This window comes from Myxocyprinus asiaticus, chromosome 16, assembly GCF_019703515.2.
Source record: "Myxocyprinus asiaticus isolate MX2 ecotype Aquarium Trade chromosome 16, UBuf_Myxa_2, whole genome shotgun sequence".
In the NCBI taxonomy this organism is placed as follows: Eukaryota; Metazoa; Chordata; class Actinopteri; order Cypriniformes; family Catostomidae; genus Myxocyprinus; species Myxocyprinus asiaticus.
The window spans coordinates 18,807,562-18,828,178 of NC_059359.1; the positions used below are offsets into that span (position 1 = coordinate 18,807,562).

General features: G+C 37.5%; 1 protein-coding gene across 5 annotated transcripts in view; it reads left to right on the plus strand.

Annotated features, from left to right (window-relative positions):
• Positions 1-20,617, plus strand: part of LOC127453922 (tyrosine-protein phosphatase non-receptor type 6-like) — a 46,517-nt gene that overhangs the window by 22,801 nt on the left and 3,099 nt on the right. For all 5 annotated transcript variants that reach the window (XR_007899474.1, XM_051720706.1, XM_051720704.1 and 2 more), the window contains 11 exons: positions 3,493-3,673; positions 10,075-10,191; positions 10,822-10,953; positions 13,201-13,297; positions 14,785-14,864; positions 14,951-15,097; positions 15,484-15,618; positions 15,885-16,039; positions 18,125-18,192; positions 19,356-19,507; positions 19,592-19,665. Coding sequence is in view for 4 of the 5 variants with exons in the window: in XM_051720706.1 (XP_051576666.1) it covers positions 3,493-3,673; positions 10,075-10,191; positions 10,822-10,953; positions 13,201-13,297; positions 14,785-14,864; positions 14,951-15,097; positions 15,484-15,618; positions 15,885-16,039; positions 18,125-18,192; positions 19,356-19,507; positions 19,592-19,665 (1,338 nt within the window). In the remaining variant the exon portion in view is untranslated. The remainder of the gene's footprint in view (positions 1-3,492; positions 3,674-10,074; positions 10,192-10,821; positions 10,954-13,200; positions 13,298-14,784; positions 14,865-14,950; positions 15,098-15,483; positions 15,619-15,884; positions 16,040-18,124; positions 18,193-19,355; positions 19,508-19,591; positions 19,666-20,617) is intronic.

The window sequence follows — 20,617 nt, forward strand, 5'->3', positions numbered from 1 at the left end:
ATGGTTTGTCATTGTTGTATGTTAAATAAGTCCTAGTAGGAATACACATATCCTCACACAAACTGATATATGATGTCGCAGTATCTGTGAGTTCGTACATATTGGCGTCTGCAGTTTCAAAAACACTCCAATCAGTGCAGTCAAAGCAGGCTTGTAGTTCCAGCTCTGCTTCATTGGTCCATCTCTTTACAGTCTTTACTGGCTTGGTTGATTTTAATTTCTGCCTGTAGGTTGGAAGAAGATGAACCAGACAGTGATCAGAAATTCCCAAAACTGCTCTAGGGACAGAGTGATATGCATCCTTTAATGGTGTGTAACAGTGATCCAGTACATTTCTGTCCCTGGTGGGGCATGTAATGTGCTGTCTGTGTTTTGGCAGTTCACGGGTGAGGTTGGCTTTGTTAAAATCATTGAGAATAATAATAAGTCAGTCCGGGTATTATTGTTCTCACGCACTTGTGGAGGAATATAAACAATAAACGAGGAAATTTCCCGCAGCGAGTTGAAAGGCTTACAGTTGATAAAGAGCGCTTCCAAATTAGGACAGCTCATCTTTTTTTTTCTCCCCGATTTGGAATGCCCAATTCCCAATGCATTCTAAGTCCTCGTGGTGGCATAGTGACTTGCCTCAATCCGGGTGGCGGAGTACAAATCTCAGTTGCCTCCGTGTCTGAGACCGTCAACCCGCGCATCTTACCACGTGACTTGTTGAGTATGTTACCGCGGAGACATTACACTGCCTGGCCCAAAAAAAGTTGCATACTCTAATATTTTGTTGGACTGCCTTTAGCTTTGATTATGGCACGCATTCGTCATCTCATTGTTTCGACAACCTTATGCAATGTCACAACATTTATTTCCATCCAGAGTTGCATTCATTTTTGCCCGAGATCTTGTATAGATGACAGGAGAGTCGAACCACTCCATAAAGTCTTCTCCAGCACATTGCAAATACTTTCAATGGGGTTAAGGTCAAGACTCTGTGGTGGCCAATTCATGTGTGAAATGATTCCTCATGCTCCCTGAACCACTCTTTCACAATTTGAGCCCGATGAATCTAGGCATTATCATCCTGGAATATGCCCGTGCCATCAGGGAAGAAAAAATCAATTGATGGGATAACTTGGTCATTAAGTACATTCAGGTAGTCAGCTGACTTCATTTGATTGCCTCATAACATTGCTGAGGCTAGACCTGACCAATTGAAACAACCCCAGATCATAAAACTACCTCCAGAGGCTTGTACAGTGAGCACTATGCATGAAGGGTGCATTGCTTCATGCACTTCCCTTCTTACCCTGACACATTGCTTTGGAATATGGTAAATCTGGACTCATCAGACCACATGACCTTTTTCCATTGCTCCACAGTCCAATCTTTATGCTCCCTAGCAAACTGAAGTTGTTTTTTCGATTAGCTTCACTAACAAGTGGCTTTCCTGTGGCCACACAGCTGTTTAGTCCCAATCCTGTAAGTTCTCGTCACATTGTGTGTGTGGAAATACTCTTATTTTCACTATTGAACATAGCTGTGAGTTCTGCTGTTGTTTTTTTACGATGTGACTTCACCAAGCGTTTTAGTGATCTCCGATCACGATCATTCAAGATTTTTTTCCGACCACATTCCTTCTGCGAAGCTGACAGTTCATCACTTTCCTTCCAGGTTTTAATAATGCACTGGGCAGTTCTTAACCCAGTTCCAGTTGTTTTCTTTGCTTGATGCAGGCCAGTAATTTGCCCTTCTGAAACACAGTAGCATCTTTTCCATGACCACGGGATACGTCTTCCGACATGGTTGTTTAAGAAATGAGAAGCTACACACTGCATCAGTTAGGGTTAAAATAATTGTTGCCAGCTGAAACATTAATCACTGCAATAATGATTCAATCATAGGCTCTTAAGTATCTGTTTATTTTTTAGGTCAGGTTTGTGCCTGTACAGAAAGTGACTGAAAAATAAACGTACCCTGGAAAAAATATTCACTGGAGTAAAATATGTGATAACCAGCCCAGGTCTTCCCTATATACTATACAGTACAGGAAAATATCTTTCACATTCACATATGAATAAACAACTCCACATTTTACTTTTAGAAGCTTCTATTATGAGAACATCTAGAACAACACACAGAGTACTTTATATAAACTGGGGATGGAACAATAAAAAATTTTCTCTTCCTATTCTGATACCTGAACTCTCAGTATTGGCCGATACCGATCCCGATCCGATACCAGTGTTGTTTTTTCTTAATGAGTTAAACTTTATTGTAAACTAGTCTGAAGGATGCAGCAGCAAAAAGAACAATAATTCCAGTGAAAGTCTTCAGTACAAAAGAAGCCAATTCTCTTTACACATTTTAACTTGTATCTGGACTTGTAAATAGATTCAGATCTCGTCTCTCTCTCTCTCTCTCTCTCTCTCTCTCTCTCTCTCTCTCTCTGTGTGTGTGTTATTTATTTATTTCATTTTAGCTTTATTAGTATATCAGTGGTGGCTCAGCAGTTAAGGCTCTGGGTTACTGATTAGAAGGTCAGGGGTTCAATCCCTAGTACTGCCAAGATGCCACTGTTGGGCCCTTGAGCAAGGCCCTTGACCCAGCGTATCATGGCTGACCCTGCACTCTGACCCCAGGGATATGTGAAAAAAGAATTTCACTGTATATGTGCAAATGTGTGATAAATAAATAAACATAAATAATATCAATCCACTTTTCAGTCACACAGTCATTTTTGGAACCCAATTTATTTTATTGTAATTTCTAATAATAATAATAATAATAATAATTGTATTAAACATTGGTAATACATTTCAGTTGAAATTTCTTAAGGCTTTTAATTTGACTCCGGCTTTTATTTTGAAAGTCCAGCTCTGCGCGCTCCAGGGTGTCTCTGTTTGAGTGTTTGTTTGTAGGCTAATTCACAGTGCTTCTCATTCAACATTTGGTAAAATGCTTGTCCGGTGCCATTCTCAATTCATGTTATAGGCGGACCCCACTATTGATTATCTACATCCAAGATGGAGTTTGTGTGGAGCGACCACATATTGCGCTGAGCAGCGCATCACGAGCCTCTGCGCCCGTTTATGTGTGTAGGCAGAGCGGCGCTCGTTCAGTAAAGCTTGGTGCCAGAGACTACTTAGCTGTGCGCTGACTGTATATTTATTATTAAACACAGCCTTTTTGCAATTCACAAAGCTTTTGAATGACTGTAAGAGCCTGAATAAAATGCTCGAGTTATATGGACTATATTTATTATTAAACACAGCCTTTTTGCAATTCACAAAGCTTTTGAATGACTGTAAGAGCCTGAATAAAATGCTCGAGTTATATGGACTACTTTAATGATGATTTGGATTGGGCTCGTCGGACCGGATCCGGGTAAAAACATCAGTATCGGACCCGATACCGATCCAGGTATCAGATGGGTGCCGTCCCTAATATAAACATCACAGTGGCAAAACCTTTTTTCTTATTCTGTCAACTGTGTGTTTTCAGGTGGTATCATGGTCACTTGTCGGGGCCAAACGCTGAGAAACTGCTCCGAGAGCGTGATGAGACTGGAACGTTCCTGGTGAGGGAATCGCTGTCTAAACCTGGAGACTTTGTGCTCTCTGCTCTCACTGATGATCAGACCAGTGCTGGCAGGAGGGTCTCCCACATCAAGGTCATGTGCAGTGTAAGTGCTTGTGTGGTTGAGCTCATACACATACAGAATGATTGTGAATCAAAGGAAGCCACTAATGTGTTCTCCTTTGTGATCTTTACAATCCAAATGTGCTAAACTAATTGCAAATTACAAAAAGCAAGTGTCTGGACAAAACTGTGTTACACAGCCCTACTTTGACATAATCTGGTCACTCAGTTAAATGTGAAACCTATTAAACATTGAGGAGACGAATGTATCCATAGGTCACCTAGGCCCGTTTTCACCTGGTGTTGCGATGTGTTTCGGGTGATCCAGTCACATGTGGTCAGGTGAGACACATCGCTGTTTACAGCTGGTCGTTTTAATGAGTCTTCTGTGACCGCTTGTGTTCGAATTTGGAGGGGAAGGTCTGTTTCATGACGACATACATTGGTGGCCAAAAGTTTGGAATAATGTACAGATTTTGCTGTTTCGGAAGGAAATTGGTACTTTAATTCACCAAAGTGGCATTCAGCTGATCACAAAGTATAGTCAGGACATTACAGCACCATCACTATTCGAAAAAAGTCATTTTTGATCAAATCTAGACAGGCCGCATTTCCAGCAGCCATCACTCCAACACCTTATCCTTGAGTAATCATGCTATATTGCTAATTTGGTACTAGAGAATCACTTGCCATTATATCAAAAGCTATTTCGTTCGTTATATGAAGCTTAACATTGTCTTTGTGTTTGTTTTTGAGTTGTCACAGTATGCAATAGACTGGCATGTCTTAAGGTCTATGTTAGTTCAAAAATGGCAAAAAAGAAACAGCTTTCACTAGAAACTCGTCAGTCAATCATTGTTTTGAGGAATGAAGGCTATACAATGCTTGAAGCTGCCAAAAAACTGAAGATTTCATACAAAGGTGTATGAAAAATACTCTACAGTCTTCAAAGACAAAGGACAACTGGCTCTAACAAGGACAGAAAGAGATGTGGAAGGCCAGATGTACAACTAAACAAGAGGAAAGTACATCAGAGTCTCTAGTTTGAGAAATAGACACCTCACATGTCCTCAGCTGACAGCTTCATTGAATTCTACCCGCTCAACACCAGTTTCATGTACAATAGTAAAGAGAAGACTCAGAGGTGCAAGTCTTATGGGAAGAATTGCAAAGAAAAAGCCACTTTTGAAACAGAAAAAGAAAATGTTAGAGTGGGCAAAGAAACACAGACATTGGACACAGATAATTGGAAAAGAGTGTTATGGATCTTAACCCCATTGAGCTTTTGTGGGATCAGCTAGACTGTAAGGTGCGTGAGAAGTGCCTGACAAGACAGTCACATCTATGGCAAGTGCTACAGGAAGTGTGGGGTAAAATGTCACCTGAGTATCTGGACAAACTGACAGCTAGAATGCCAAGGATCTGCAAACCTGTCATTGCTGCACATGGAGGGTTTTTTGATGAGAACTCTGAAATAGTTTAAGACGTTTTGAATTTTTTTTTTCAATTTGTAATAGTACATTTTCATGTTATTAATGTCCTGACTATACATTATGATCAGTTGAATGCCACTTTGGTGAATAAAAGTACCAATTTATTTTCATAAGAGCAAAATCTGTATATTATTCCAAACTTTTGGCCGCCAGTCACTATGACATTGTGTTACTGCATGATATTAAAGTGCAACAAAGTCAGAAAAGACAAATAAGGTGCGAAAAAAAACGCTGCGCTGTTTCTCCCAGATGCGGTTGAAATTTAATCTAAGCACAAATGCAACATTGCAAGCAGAATTATTATTTTAGTAGATTACCTGGATTAAAGGAGCTTCAGGTGTTTGTGCTTGTCATCTGTGTTGATATCAGACACACTAAAGAAGATCTGTGAGGCTATAGTCATTGTATATGTTTTCCGATCAGACCGTTATTTCCTTTTAAAGCCGCTCATAAATGGCAAAGTTTAAACTCTTGTTTTAGTGCAGCAGTTGATTGACAGGTGAGGGGTGGCACATCACTGCTGCCAGGATGCATACAGGATGCATACAGGACGCATACAGGACGTATACAGGATGTGATGTTGACACATGCGTTTTTTACCACATTCGTATATGGTTTCTGTGATTCGATCACAAAACTTTTTAGACCCCTTTTAGACCTGTATTTAGGGCTGACCACATGTGATCGGATCACCCGAAACTCATCTTAATACCAGGTGGAAACGGGGTCCTAGATCTGGAGTATTGTTATAAATGTACATTTTATAGATCTTAGCACCTTGATCAAAGACATGGTGTTTTTTTAATTTATTTTTTTTATATGTAATAATTTGAAAAGTTTTACTTCTGACGAAATTAATAGTACTTTTGAAAAATATTTTTAAAATGATGTACACTCACATGAGATAAAGACTCCAGTCATATCAGTAGCCTAAGAAAGGCTGTTTTATTTTACATGGAGCTGGCTCATGAGGGCTGAAATGTTGAGATCATATGACCAGCCAAATACTACTCACTTTATCTCAGTAACCCCTCAGTTATAGAGTGCAACAGTCTGGTTCCAGAAGTGAAAATCCCATAAATTTTTTCCATTGGCCAATTGATTTTTAATGATAACTTATAAACCTTTAAAGAGCCCATATTATGCTAATTTACAGGTTCATGATTTTATTTTGGGGGTCTACTAGAATAGTTTTACATGCTTTAAAGTTCAAAAAACACATTATTTTTCTCATACTGTAAATTTCTGCTAAACCTATTTTCATCCTCTGGCTCAACCGCTCTGATTTAGGTCCTGTCTCTTTAAAGCCCCCCTTTCCGAAAAGCCCAGTCTGCTCTGATTGGCCAGTTGGCCTAGTCTGTTGTGACTGGTCAGCCACGTTGAGCGTATGTCGGAAATGTAATGCCCCTTACCATAACCGAGTTTCAAGCACTATTGTAACTATGGTAACAGTGGTGTCGGTTTTTGCCGTACCAGTTTGAGTCCGATAATGAAAGTTTGGAAGAACAAGCTGATCGACCCAAACCACCTTCGCAAGCATGACTTGAGCAGGACGTTTCACTTTGGTAAGTTTTAATTTTGTAGCTTTCTTACAAGTACACTGTTGATTATTGTGAACCTAACAAAGCTTCAAGCAAAAGACGCGTAGTGCATATAAGTTAGTCATCTTTTGCTGGAATGGATGTAGCCGAACCTTTTTCGCCCGATATATGAACGGAGAGCAGAGGCTTACTCCCGGTTGGACATTACGAGGGGTATTAGAGAGTTAGTGAGCAAGTTAGCTTTGGACTTCCGTGGATAGCGGCCGTGACATTACAGCTTGTAATTGGATAATTATATAAGACTCTTGTGATCGACCATTTTGTTACACAGTTTTAGGTAAAAGCCGGCCCACAGCTGAATAGTAAACCCTTACCAAAACAATAACATTACATAGCAAGTTAACCGAGCACTACCGTAGATTGCAGATGTAAAATTACAGTTTGTAAAAATAAATCCATCTCCACACTTGATCACTATTCATGATAGTAAGAACGACAATCTGCTTAATTCTATACAATTGTAGGTAAAAGTGGACCCGCAGCTGATTAGCAAAACTATTTCAACACAATAATATTAGCTAGCAGGTTAGCAGAGGCCTACAGCAGTGCACTGGATGTACACCGTAGCTACAACACAAAACTCCGCATTTGAACTCTCAGTAGCAGATAAATCCACAAATAATCAAGCATACTTACAGTTTGTGATCCTGAAGCGCCAGATTGTCCCAACAAAGTGGGAACTGCACCATCTTTCAGGAGTAATCGTCTTGAAAATTCAGAATCGGTTGTGGTTGTACTGCTGAGGAATAGTGATAAAAATAAATTTTAACCACTGATTCTTCAATTTGTCTGCCTTTGGAAGTCCAAACAAAGAGGTTTTGCTTTCGCAGTGAATAAAACAGCGTCTTCTCAGCATGGTGACAATGCTAACCCAACTCATCCTGGCCTCTGCTATAACTACGTTTGTTTGAGGGCGGGCCAAAGTAGCCCTTAGGCAGGCATTATGCAAATGTGTTACATAGTGACGTAGATACTTTACGGAAGAAATGGCTGGACTACAAACAGCCCGTTTCTTGTAGTTTTTGAGCAGTGTTGTCTGTGGGAGAGAATAACTCCCTTTTGCATGGACTTTGTGCTTTGTAACTTTGCAGACCTTTTATATGCACAAACTGCTATATTACACACTAAAGGAAAGGTAAAATCCAAAAAAGCATAATAGGGCCTCTTTAAATACAGACCTACTATGAGCTCCGATGTTGTTAATTGATGGTACATGCTTCTGGTGAGGCTATCAGTCCATGATATTTCAACTTCAAAATTTTTTGTGTTTAATGAATTTCTGGTAAAGAATTGCACTGCACAGTACATGATCTTAAAGGGGAACTCACTCCCATGATGCTCTGTGAGTGACAAAATCAAGATGGTCTCCCTTCTCTCTACTTATATATTTGCATATATCTGTATATATTTGTAATAAAATTAAAATATATTATTTATACACTTCGTTTTTAATAACGTCATTCACAGTGCTTCAAGTGATTATAGTTTATTCCTTCAGACATGTACCTTTGTCTTTTTGTCTGGTTTTTACTTCAAATCAAAGTTTGCAATGTCGGGATTCACCTCGTCATGATATTGTTCATGACTTAGAATTTTATGAAATCCCTATGGAAAAAATTTATAAGAAAAATACTTCCGAAATGAATCATGGCTGACTGTGAATAGTGCATTTCTACATTGGCATTGGTTACCAGAAACTATTGCTTTTCCATGATGCTGCATCCACACAGCTAAGTGTGAATATAAGTCCAAGATGACTCCCATATCAGCAGTGCAACAGAAACAAAAAAATTACTGCACCTGTTAGTGAAATTGTTTTGAAAAAAAAAAGCCATTTGAAGATTTTTGTAAACGGCAAAAAAAAAAAAAAAAACAATAAAAATAGTTTTATAATAGTTGTATGAAGTGTATACACACATACACAGTTTGACATATATACACATGCATACAGTATGACTTTTAAATCAACATTTGAGATTTGCACATACCTGAATAACTCAACTGGACTTGAGTCATGAGTGTGTGTGGATGGCTATGCTCCACTCAGGACTCCGAGCCTTGTGGGCTCTAAATAGTTCTATTGTTGTGCTGTGGAAATGTGAGAGGAAGATTATGACCAAGGTTTCAGGCAAAATCAGGTCAGCACACTGCTGCTCTATTGTTTTTTATATTCCATTTGTAAGTATGTGCGTGTGTGTGCTTTACCAGAGGTTCAAAGCGCTCTACCTAGAAAAACACCATCACTGCATTGTCTTGCTCTGTGAGCAGATTAACAGAACAAACTCAGTTCTGTAAGAAAGTTGTAATCAGCTCAGAGAACAAAACAATGCGGTTAAGGCCTAAAACTTCTTAAACCAGCCTAAGTTAACTCTGTTTCAATTCTGAGAAGTTGTAAGCCCTCACCAATGGGCAGCTTCTGTTAATCTGATTTAAAGACACACAGAGCTTTTTCTGTCACTTTTTTTTTATTATTATTATTGTTATTTGAAGATTTGATGAAAGATGCAGTCAAGTACATATTTATTTTTGGGGCTTTCTTGGCCTTTTTTTATTTAGGGGACAGTAGAGGCAGACAGGAAAAAATCATGAGTAATCACGCTAGCATCTACTTCACAATTCAGTATTACTATCAGTTATACAGTACTGTGCAAAAGTTTAGGCACTTGTGAAAAATGTTGCATAGTGAGGATGTCTTCAAAAATAGTTTTCATTGATCAATGAACGTAATACAAAGTCCAGTAAACACACACAAAAAAAAGCTAAATCAATATTTGGTGTGGCCACCTTTGCCTTTAAAACAGCCCCAATCCTCCTAGGTACACCTGGACACAGTTTTTCTTGGTTGTTTGCAGATAGGATGTTCCAAGCTTCTTGGAGAATTCACCACAGTTCTTCTATCTATTTAGGCTGTCTCAATTGCTTCTGTCTATTTATGTAATCCCAGACTGACTCGATGTTCAGTCGGGGGCTCTGTGGGTGCAATGCCATCTGTTGCAGGGCTCTCTGTTCTTCTATTTATTCGCAGAAGGAATGTTTAGGAGTCTAAAATGTATATTTCCTATTGACACTAAAGCTGAAGATATAAATAACCATCTTAAGACAAGTGTTTTTGTGACACATCTTAAGTGCCTAAAACGTTTGCTTAGTACTGTATATACAGTCATATTGCTAAATTTAAAAGAAATGTTGTGAGGTTGTAAAGTGAATGTAAAATCTGAGCAATTGTTTTTGTGTTCTTAATGTGTGAGTGAATATGTTGGAATGTGCTATACTGAACTGGAAATTTCCCAAAGAGGAGGTAAAATATGTAGGAATCCCTCTGAACTCATTTTATGTTTATTCACTTTCAGAATGACCGCTACACAGTTGGTGGTAAAGAGGTTTTTGACACTCTGACAGACCTTGTGGAGCATTTCAAACGCACTGGTATCGAGGAGTTATCTGGCACAATGGTTTACCTCAAACAGGTAAAGAATATCTGGTCCCAACATGTGTTTAAGTGACAGCTGTCTCTTAAAGGTTACACATATAGCACAAAATGGCATGCCACAAAAGCATCACCAACTAATCAGCTTCTGGTATTAACAGCACTGTGGGAGTTGTTTTAGCTTTGGTCACACTGGATAAATTTGATGGGCAGTTAGAGGGCGCTAACCACTGTGATGTACAGATTGAGATTTTTGGTCAGTGGTTTTGATTAAAAGACCAAAAATATACAGGGCTCAACAATGAGATTGGTCCAATGGCCCGGGGCCAGTATGAGAGAGCTTTGGACCAGTTAACTGAACTGTCACTTGCCCAGTGGTTAAATGTTGACTGGCATTTAATTTAATGTAAAGCATTTGTTCTGCTTACATAAACAGATTGGACTGGAAAATATCTGTAAAATTCAGTTATTTACGCTACATTGTGACATAATGGTACATCACAAACAGCTGTGGGAAGAACCCATAGAACCCCATGTTGTGATTAATCTTCGCCCTCTGTCTCTCTCCTCCTCTTTGTTGTCTCCCTCCTACCCTCTGCTGTCTATCTGTATTCATGTCTTGCCTTTTCTCCCTATGTTTGTGTCTTTTGGTGTCTACCCACCTCCACAGCCATATTACTCCACGAGGTTGAATGCAGCTGACATTGAGAGCAGAGTAAAGCAGCTCAATCAGACCTCAGAGAGAGAGAACATGGACGGGGCTGATAAAAAGCTCAAAGCAGGCTTCTGGGAAGAGTTTGATGTAAGTGGCATGTTTAAAGGTCTTCATCAGTGTTCATCAAATCTGCTTTGGATGAACCAAGTTCTACGTGTATTGGAATCAAAACTACATTGTATATGCTCATTGTGGGATTGATTTCAAAAATGCAATTTGAAAATTGTGCAGCAATTCATTTATAACACATAACAAAAAATAAAAAATAGAAATAACAATATATATTTCATACAATGGCCCCCAAAAAGTATTTGGACTAGAGCTGTGAGAATTAACGCATGCGATTATTTAAAAAGCTTGACATGTTAATTTTTCTTAATCACGATTAACGCATTTACCATTAGTACAGTATAAACCAGCATAAACACTTGTTGGAAGGGCAGAAACTTTGTAATGTGTCTGCCCGGAGTTATTACACTGACACCCACTTAACAACATGCACACACACAACAGCTGTGTTAGTGATCAAATGATGGAGAAAGGAACTCTTAACGCTATTTGATGCACAAAACAAGCCCAGATGGGACTTGTGATAGAAATAAAGTATTCTTTAGCCTATGTAAGGTGCATTTTAATTACCACAGAAGCATGTCAAGTCTTAACTATCATAAAAACGCAGAATGAGACATTTTTGTCTGCAAGTACTTTTCATGTGGAGTTCAAAGCGGCGCTTGACGCTGGCATTGATGCCCCTAACCCGAATCATGAACGTGGCTTCATGATTCTTGATATAGGAAAGCGAATAGCCACAGTCTGCCGGCTAATTAATATTGTTGAGGATGAGCGTTTTAGGGATTTAAAGCACATTGCAATGAAAATGCAACCTATGGGGAGAGTAGTTCTTTCAATTAGTCAACCTCCCAGTTTGACTTTGGGAAACGTTTAATGTTACTTGAATTGGTGCTATTTTAGTGCATTTCTGTCTTTATACTGTGGAAGGCTTTGTTTGGAAAATGTTAATAAAGTATTATATTGTTACATATTGTTTTGTTTTTTGTCCTAAGAAATAAATGCATTTTGACAGGAAAAGAAGCATATATAGTGTCAAATTTGAGCACTTTCAAAATCTGTGATTAATCGCGATTAAAACTTTTAATCAACTGACAGCATTAGCATTTGGATGCTTAAGCCATACTTAAAAATGTACATTATTAATATCTTTGCATTATATAACAAAATATCAAACTAAGTGGCATTTACTTTAGAAAAAGTAACACTTTTAAAGAAAATAATTTCACACAAAAAAATAAATAAAAAGCTTATTAGATTTCAAAACAATAAACAAATTTATTAAAATGAAGGCAAAATGTATTTAGGCACTTTCTGGTTGTCAAACTTTGTGGAACATGTCCATTAATAATGTGTTGAACTACACATGCGGTTATTCATACATGCACTACAAATCAGATCCAGTTGAATAAAAATAATTGCACAAATGGCTTAGAAAGTTTTAGTTCTGAGAAAAGGTCTACCATCATTGGTTTGCAGATGCCGCTTGGTTTGATATTTTGTTATCTGATGAAATTCAGACATTTTTAAGTGTGGGTTAAATGTCCAAAAGTGTCCAAATAATTTTTGGGGCCACTGTACAATGGAAAAAAATAGAAGCATTATGCTGACTATGGTAGTGCTACCGCAAATACATGTAGAGTGTTTCAATCCCATGGTCAAAGTTCTGAATGGTTTTAGTGTGGTAGTTTAGTATGCCACAGGTAATACGATCACACCCCGTAACAGCAGTCTATAGGGCGACAAAAGAGGCCTTGTTTCCCATGCAGTGTAATTCTTTATCCCATTTCTTCCCATTGGCCCAATTTTGGGTCTGCCAAAACCTTTAGATCTAATGAAACAACTTATTTGAAACATTGAAACACATAAGCATATTGACGCATAAACACAGAAGAATATTGTGGCAAATACTTACAGTGTTTGACAAGAGGACAGTAGGCATCATATAGGCAAATGTTTTTTAGCCTTTAGTTTTTGCAGCAACTTCTTGATCAGCATTATGAGTCTGATTAAATATTGTATTTATACAAATAATCCTGTTTGTGCACAGCATGGCAAAAATCTTGATTTAAGGTTTAAGCAACTGTTGCTAAAATTAGCACATTCTTACTTTCTGGTCGGAGAAAGGTTAGACCACAGTAACCAAACGGTCGTTCAGAGCCACTCTCAACAGACAGGATGTGGTGATGTATCTTTTATTTTAGTCTTAATTTCCCTGCCCATCTTTGCTATTTTTGGTCTGTAGATTTCTTTTTCTGTCCGCAGGCGCTGCAGAAGTTTGAAACTAAGGTAACGAAGAGTAGAGATGAAGGCATGAGACCAGAAAACAAAAGCAAAAACAGATACAAGAACATCCTTCCCTGTGAGAAACAAATCTAATTTGATCACACTGTAATAATAAATTGCATGTATTTGTTGTTTGATGGTTTGCTTTACTCTTTTCATTTAATACCTGTTTTTCCCCTCATCACACATGGCCAAAAGTATGTGGACACACCCGAATACCATATACGTTGTGCTTGTTGAACATTTCATTTCAAAACAATGCCCATTGATCCCTCCCTTTGCGGCCATAACATCTTTATTTTTCTGAGAAGGTTTTCCCCTAGATTTTGGAACAAGGCTATGGGGATTTGAGAGCAACACAACATGCTCACAAGAGCATCAGTAACGTCAAACACTAATGTTGGGAATGGGGCCTTCCACAGTTGCTGTTCCAATTCGTCCCAAATGTGTTCAGTGGGGTTCAGGTCTGGGCTTTGTGCAAGCCAGTCAAGCTCCCCCACACAAAACTTAGTAAATAATTTTAATGGACCTTGTGCAAAAGGGCATTGTCATGTTGGAACAGAAAAGGGCCCTTCTAAACTACTGCCACAAATTTGTATGGACACAATTCTCTAGAATATCATTGTATGATGTAACATAATATTGGTCTTCAGTGAAATTACTGGAGAAGTCATATATGTTACCACTGTAAAAAAGAAAAAAAAAAAGATTAAATTTATGGTAAAATATCGGCAGCTGAGGTTGCCAGAAATTTACAGTAAAAAATACAGTGACAATTATTCAGGCATGTAATGTCATTTTAATGGCTGCATACTTTACGATTCACTACTAATTATTTCATTAAATTATATAAACTTAATATACTAACCTTCTCTAACTTCACTGTAAAATGTATTGTTAAACACTGCAGTAACAACAGAAGGCCACATAATGACTTAAAGTTGATCAAGAGTGTGGCCCTCCCAGGAGCAATAATTAATACACATGTAGAGAAGTTAATCACGGTAACACATGTGACACATTAAATTAATGCAATAAAAATTAACTAAACTACATAAAATATGACAGAAAACCCCAGTGTACATAACTGATTTAAAAAATAAGAAGAAACATAACCATAAACTGTATACTGAAATGTGATGGGTCACACAGGGACATCTGGGAACGTCAGATAAAAAATAAATTCGCCATCATTTTAACAATAGGTTACAGTAAAAGCACATGTAGTCTCTTGTTATATTAATATTAATTATATGGTAAAATCATACTTTTTAATCTAAAAACACTGGGGAAAAAAACATCTTGTTAAATATATTATAATTTTTTAACATATATGTAAAAGAAACTACCTGTTTATAACTGAAATTAACTGAAGCATTTTTACGTTTTTTTCCCCCGTTAAAATTATGGATTTTTTTTTTTACAGTGTTGAAGGGGATGTCGACATACTTTTAACCTTGAAGTGTATTATTACGAATATACAATTTGTGTTTCTTTGCAAAATAAAAAAAAAAAAATCAGTAACTCTCTTCCTTTCATATCTCTCCTTTCTTGTTTTCTTAGTTGATGACACCAGGGTTATCTTGCAGAACGCAGATCCTAATGCTGTTGGCTCGGATTACATCAATGCCAACTATGTTACAGTATGTCCTCAATATAAGTCATGGTTTTTAAATCACATTTGTAAAATGTCTTTTAAACTTTTCTTTCTCAATGTGTTTGTTCACAGAACAAATTAATGGAAATTGGTCACCAGAAAGTTTACATTGCTTGTCAAGGCTGTCTTGCAACAACTGTAAATGATTTTTGGCAAATGGTATGGCAGGAAGCGTCACGAGTAATCGTCATGACAACAAGGGAGGTTGAAAAAGGACGGGTTAGTATATTAGATTACTGTAAGGTTAGGGTTAGGTTAACGTCAATGAAGAGCTGAAATTCATACAATTTATTAATTTATGATAATTACTGAAAAATCTTAAATTCTTGTGTGACATTTTCATTTGTGTGGTTGCTAAATGTCTGTCGGCCCTTGGTCATGGGAAACCAAAATATAAAATAATTAAAAAATGTAATTTCCAAGAATGGAAAGGTCTTGAAAAATCTTGAAAATTTTTATAATGAGCATAAATTTGTATTAAAAAAAACAAAAACTACGACTCCAAATGTAATATTTCTATTAATATTATAATATTTTCTATTTCTATTAATGTTCACTAATAATTTACCTGTTGTAAAATGATCAAAATTATGTGCTTTCTGCAGAACAAGTGTGTGCCATACTGGCCTACAACTCAAGGAGAGAGCAAGGAAGCAGGCAGGTACATAGTGACGTTACTGTCTGAGAAAGATGCCACTGATTATAAGGTCAGAGTGATGGAGCTTTCAGCTCCACATCGGGTAAGAACAATTTTTTTTTTTCAATACATCTGTGCAAACATTCACACTAACACACAGCACATTTATTTGTGTAGCACCTGTGGCCCATATTCTGTCCCTGTCATTCTGTTCCTTTCAATTTCATGTTGTCAGTATTGCATGTTAAAGTTAAAAATGTGGCTACCACTATCATTCAAGCTTTAATCATCAGTGCACTATATTAAGATATGTGATAATTATCTGCATTCATGTAGCCTCCCTCCCTCTCTTTACTTTTCTGATTCCAGAACGACCCAGCACGGACCATTTGGCACTACCAATATTTGAGCTGGCCAGATCATGGCGTGCCGCAGGAGCCTGGTGGAGTGCTTAGCTTTCTGGAGCAGGTCAACATCAAACAGCATGAATTTTCCGCATCTGGACCAATGATTATTCACTGCAGGTACTTATCTGCTCACAACAGAGCCCCTTAATACCTCCTCTACCACTTGGGGGCTTCATGAGCACAAGTTAGTCAGGTTTCATGTAAAACATTTACCTACAAAACAAACATTTACATTTTAAAAATGTATTAACTTTTTAAATGGCTGAGTTGGACCAGATTGTGAAGGGAAAATTGCCAAGAAGGCAATACATGGGAACACCTTCAATACTGTTTAAAAGCATTCCAGGTAGATACCTTATAAAGTCAGCTGAGAAAATTCTCAGAGTATGCATAGCTGTAATGTAGATATTTTTGGTCTCTACATAATATTCATACTTTCATTTGTGTCATTCCATCAAAACTGATGACCCCTATTTTAAGAGCACTAGCGCTTAGCACAGTGCTATGCTATAAGTTATACAAGTTTTGGGCAAGTTCTGGTATTTCCGTACAAGCATGTGTAAGTCGAGGCACAAGTGGGTTTGACGAAAATAAACATGCAAAGCGCTGATGGGTTTGGTCAAGTGCAGTTTTATTCTGAGGTTCTTCTCCAGCACATCTGCATCCTATTGTCCATTCTCTGTCAAGCACCAGCGATATAAACAATGACAGCACATTCAAAAGAAGTTTGTGGTGTGTATGGACTGAGAACAATTAATTGGAAGAATAGAAATATGGACTTACATTTTTTTGTGCATTAACTGCGTCCTTGTTGAATGCCAGGCTTCTATGACAGTGACACATTCCATCAGGATTTGAATTTACGCTCTGTTAAATTATAGAGGATGTATGTAACTATTAATCATCTACTGACACAAAAATCATGGCTAATATTAACAGTGATTGTATTGGAATGCACTTCTACCAGTCGATTTTGATTTTCAAACAATTAAATTCATTTATTGAAACTTGAAAAAATTAAACCCAAATTATTTCTCAATTCAAATTACACTTCAAACAAAAATTTAATGAAAATAACGAAGTAGCCAAACATTTTACTCTCCTCCAACTTCTTTTGCAGTGTTTTAAAAATCATTGTAAGACAACAATGGAAAAATAGCAATACAAATTAGATCGTAAATACAATTGAAAATATAAACATGATAATAATAAATAAAAAATAAACCATGACACATAAATCTCATAAATATTTGTTTCAAAAAACAAACAGTGACAACAGTGATCGTCATGGCCATAATTTGATGTTCCACTATATTTTCAGCATTTGGACATGGACTATATTACATCCCTGCATGTGGAATCTCAAAACTGCAAATGTAGGAAATGAATTTGGACTTTGCGCTGAGATAAGACATGCTTTTGTAACGTCTTGGCGCAATGACTTATTTATTAACGCACTGTCATATTGCATAGTGCTGTGCTTTGCGCACTCATGAAAATAGAGCACGGTGACTTCATTATTATTCTACAATGTGAAAAGAAAAAATTTAAAATAAAGAATGAGTAGGTGTATCCAGACTTTTGACTGGTAGTTTACATTTTGCATTTGTAAATCTTAACTTTTTTTAAAAGCCGATTTAGACATATTGAACATCTGTAAACCAGGCCTAGTTAACAGTAAATTGGGTTGTATTTCTATTTCGTATGTCTATACAAAGATGATAGTAGCAACTGCAAAGTGTTGTCTTCTCTAATATTTAAACCAAAAGCCCTCAGAATCACATTCTAGGAGATTAACATTGTATCAAACCCAGGCCATTGATTAATAAAAAATAAAAACATGTATAAATGGCCTGGGGAAGGGAATATTCTCTGTTCTCTTTGTTCTTGAATGTCTAGGCATGCAAAGGCAGAATTGCAAGAACTTCTCTTTGCATGTAATGTACTACATGCCAAAAAAAAAAAAAGAGAAAAAAAAGAAACCTAATCAGGGAGGTTTAGGAAGTATTCACACCACTCAGCAAGAAGTAATCACAGTAAATGCATGAACTTTCCATGATCCCTGAATTCGTGTTCTAAACCATTAATTAATAGTCTGTTTACGCTTTAGTATAAATGTGCTCTGGGACATTCAGTGTCTCATGACCTCTGCAAGCTGCATGATATGAGTTCAATGTTTTGTTTCTCAATGTGTTTTGTCAGTGCTGGTATTGGAAGAACAGGAACCATTGTGGTGATCGATATGCTTATAGAGATAATTGATGCTAAAGGTGAGTTTACAGCACTGGCTCTATAGGTTTTTTGAATCTTTACATTTTCAAAACTTTTATGCATTTGGCAGATGCTTTTATCCAAAGTGACTTGCAGTATAGTGCATACATTTACAAATACATGTCATCAGTTTAGGTGTTCCGCAGGAATCAAACCTATGACCTTGGCGCTGCAAGCCTTACTACTGTATAAAAAACTTTGCTTTCTGTGCAGTTTTAAAAGTCAGCAGGCTGGTAACCAGGAGGTTGATGGTTCAATTCCCACCAGAAGCAAGACTAAAGCCCTCACCATTGCGCCCTTGAGCAAGGCACTTAACTCCAGTTTGCTCTACGGGCGTTGTGCTGTTTGATTGCAACATAACATGAAAATCATGGAAATAAATTCTACAGGCCCTGGTCATGTGGCAATAAATTAAGAAATAATGGTTCTGCATTCATTGGAGTGAACCTAAACAGATTTGTGCATACACAGTCTGTTGACACTCTCTACGAATTTGAGGAAATTAATACAGAACATTTTTTAAATTTTTAGGTCATTGGAATGCCTTGACACAATAAATTCGAACTTCTTTTTGAGAAGTTTACATTTTAAATAAGCTCAAATACATTCTAAAAATGTGCTGCATTTCCAGATAGGTTCAGGACTGCCCCAATATTTACCTTCATCTCAAAACATTAATCAAACGTTTCAATTACAGAAGTGATTTTAGATGAAGATCTTTAAAACTGCAATGAGATAATTTGATCTACAGATCAGCTCTCTCAGCAGGAGATTCATAATTCATCAGTTTTATTGCAGGTTATGGGTTAATGCAATGCAGTCACATTGATGAAGGCATAATAACCTGTGAATGTCCTCAGGCTTTCTGGAGCCCATGTTTGCCTAATCTCCCTCCCTTTCAGATGACTCAGATATTTTTTTTCACTAATTAATACCATCCAGAAATGCTTAAGTAACACAATTTAGTGTTGTTGGAGTACAGTTAGTCCATTGTTTATTGCCTTTAAATCTTATAAGAGGTTTATTTATACTTTTTGCAACCACAATGCACATGGACTCCTCAGGCTAGGAGTTAATCTTTGGTTCTGGGTCAAAAATTGAAATGCAAATTATCCTGGTGTTTGAAAATGGTTTTAATGATGTTGTCCAACTGTGATGTCAGGTCTGGACTGTGACATTGACATCCAGAAGTGTATTCAGATGGTTAGAGGGCAGCGGTCCGGCATGGTGCAGACTGAAGCCCAGTACAAGTTCATCTACTTGGCTGTGCTACAGTATATAGAGTCAACTACAGCCACACGAAGGGCCGTCATGGTAAGGGAGTGGAGGGGATATCTATGTTTTTATCCCATCTGTTGTGTTTAGTGTTGCTGATATTTTTTTCACTTTCTGTTACAGGAAACAGAAACTGAGTATGGAAACCTTTCAATTCAACCCAAACACCAGAAAGCCAGTCGCAAAACCTCTGCAAAGTGAGTACGCTCTAAGCGTCAGAGACTTATGCTTGCAGTTTATCCCCAAATATTCACACAACATTCCAGAAATGTTCCCCACACATCCCCTTATCTTCTTCGAACGGATGGCCTGTTAAGTAGGCGGTTCAAAGTTCTCTTAGTTGCACAGGCCATTTTGCTTGCACAAGCATTTGGAAAGGCTTAGAACAGTTGTGCAACTGTCTATTGAAAAGAGAAAGAGAGTGATTGAGTTGTGTATTTTATCTCAGATCAGGTATTGTTTCAGTTTGGCCTTGTTCTAATTGCCGTAAATTGAACTAATCATTGGCTTACTGGACAATGTTTGGCAAGTCTCTCTTTCACGTAATTTCAGGTAATGGCTCTGAGCCATGAAATTTTTTTTTCATTTTAAGTTCATCAAAGCAACTGCAACTGTTGTGGACTGAAAATAAAACGAGTACAAGGAAGTATAATGGCATGAACATCTCCATATTTAAGTCTAATAACAACCTAAAGGAATAGTTCACCTCAAAAATAAAAATTCTGTCATTATTGACACCCTCATGTTATTCCTGTATTACTTTTTTCTTATGCAGAACAAAAAAGATGTTTTAACGTACACTTACTGAGCACTTTATTAGGAACACTGTGGTCCTAATAAAGTCCCCGACATGGTCTTCTGCTGTTGTAGCCCATCCCCTTCAAGGTTCGACGTGTTGTGCATTCTGAGATGCTATTCTGCTCACTACGATTGTACAGAGTGGTTATCTGAGTTACAGTAGGCTTACTGTCAGCTTGAACCAGTCTGGCCATTCACCACTGACCTCTCTCATCAACAAGGCATTTCCTTCTGCAGAACTGCCGCTCACTGGATGTTTTTTTGTTTTTAGCACCATTCTGAGTAAACTCTAGAGACTGTTGTGCCTGAAAATCCCAGTAGTTCAGCAGTTACAGAAATACTCAAAACAGC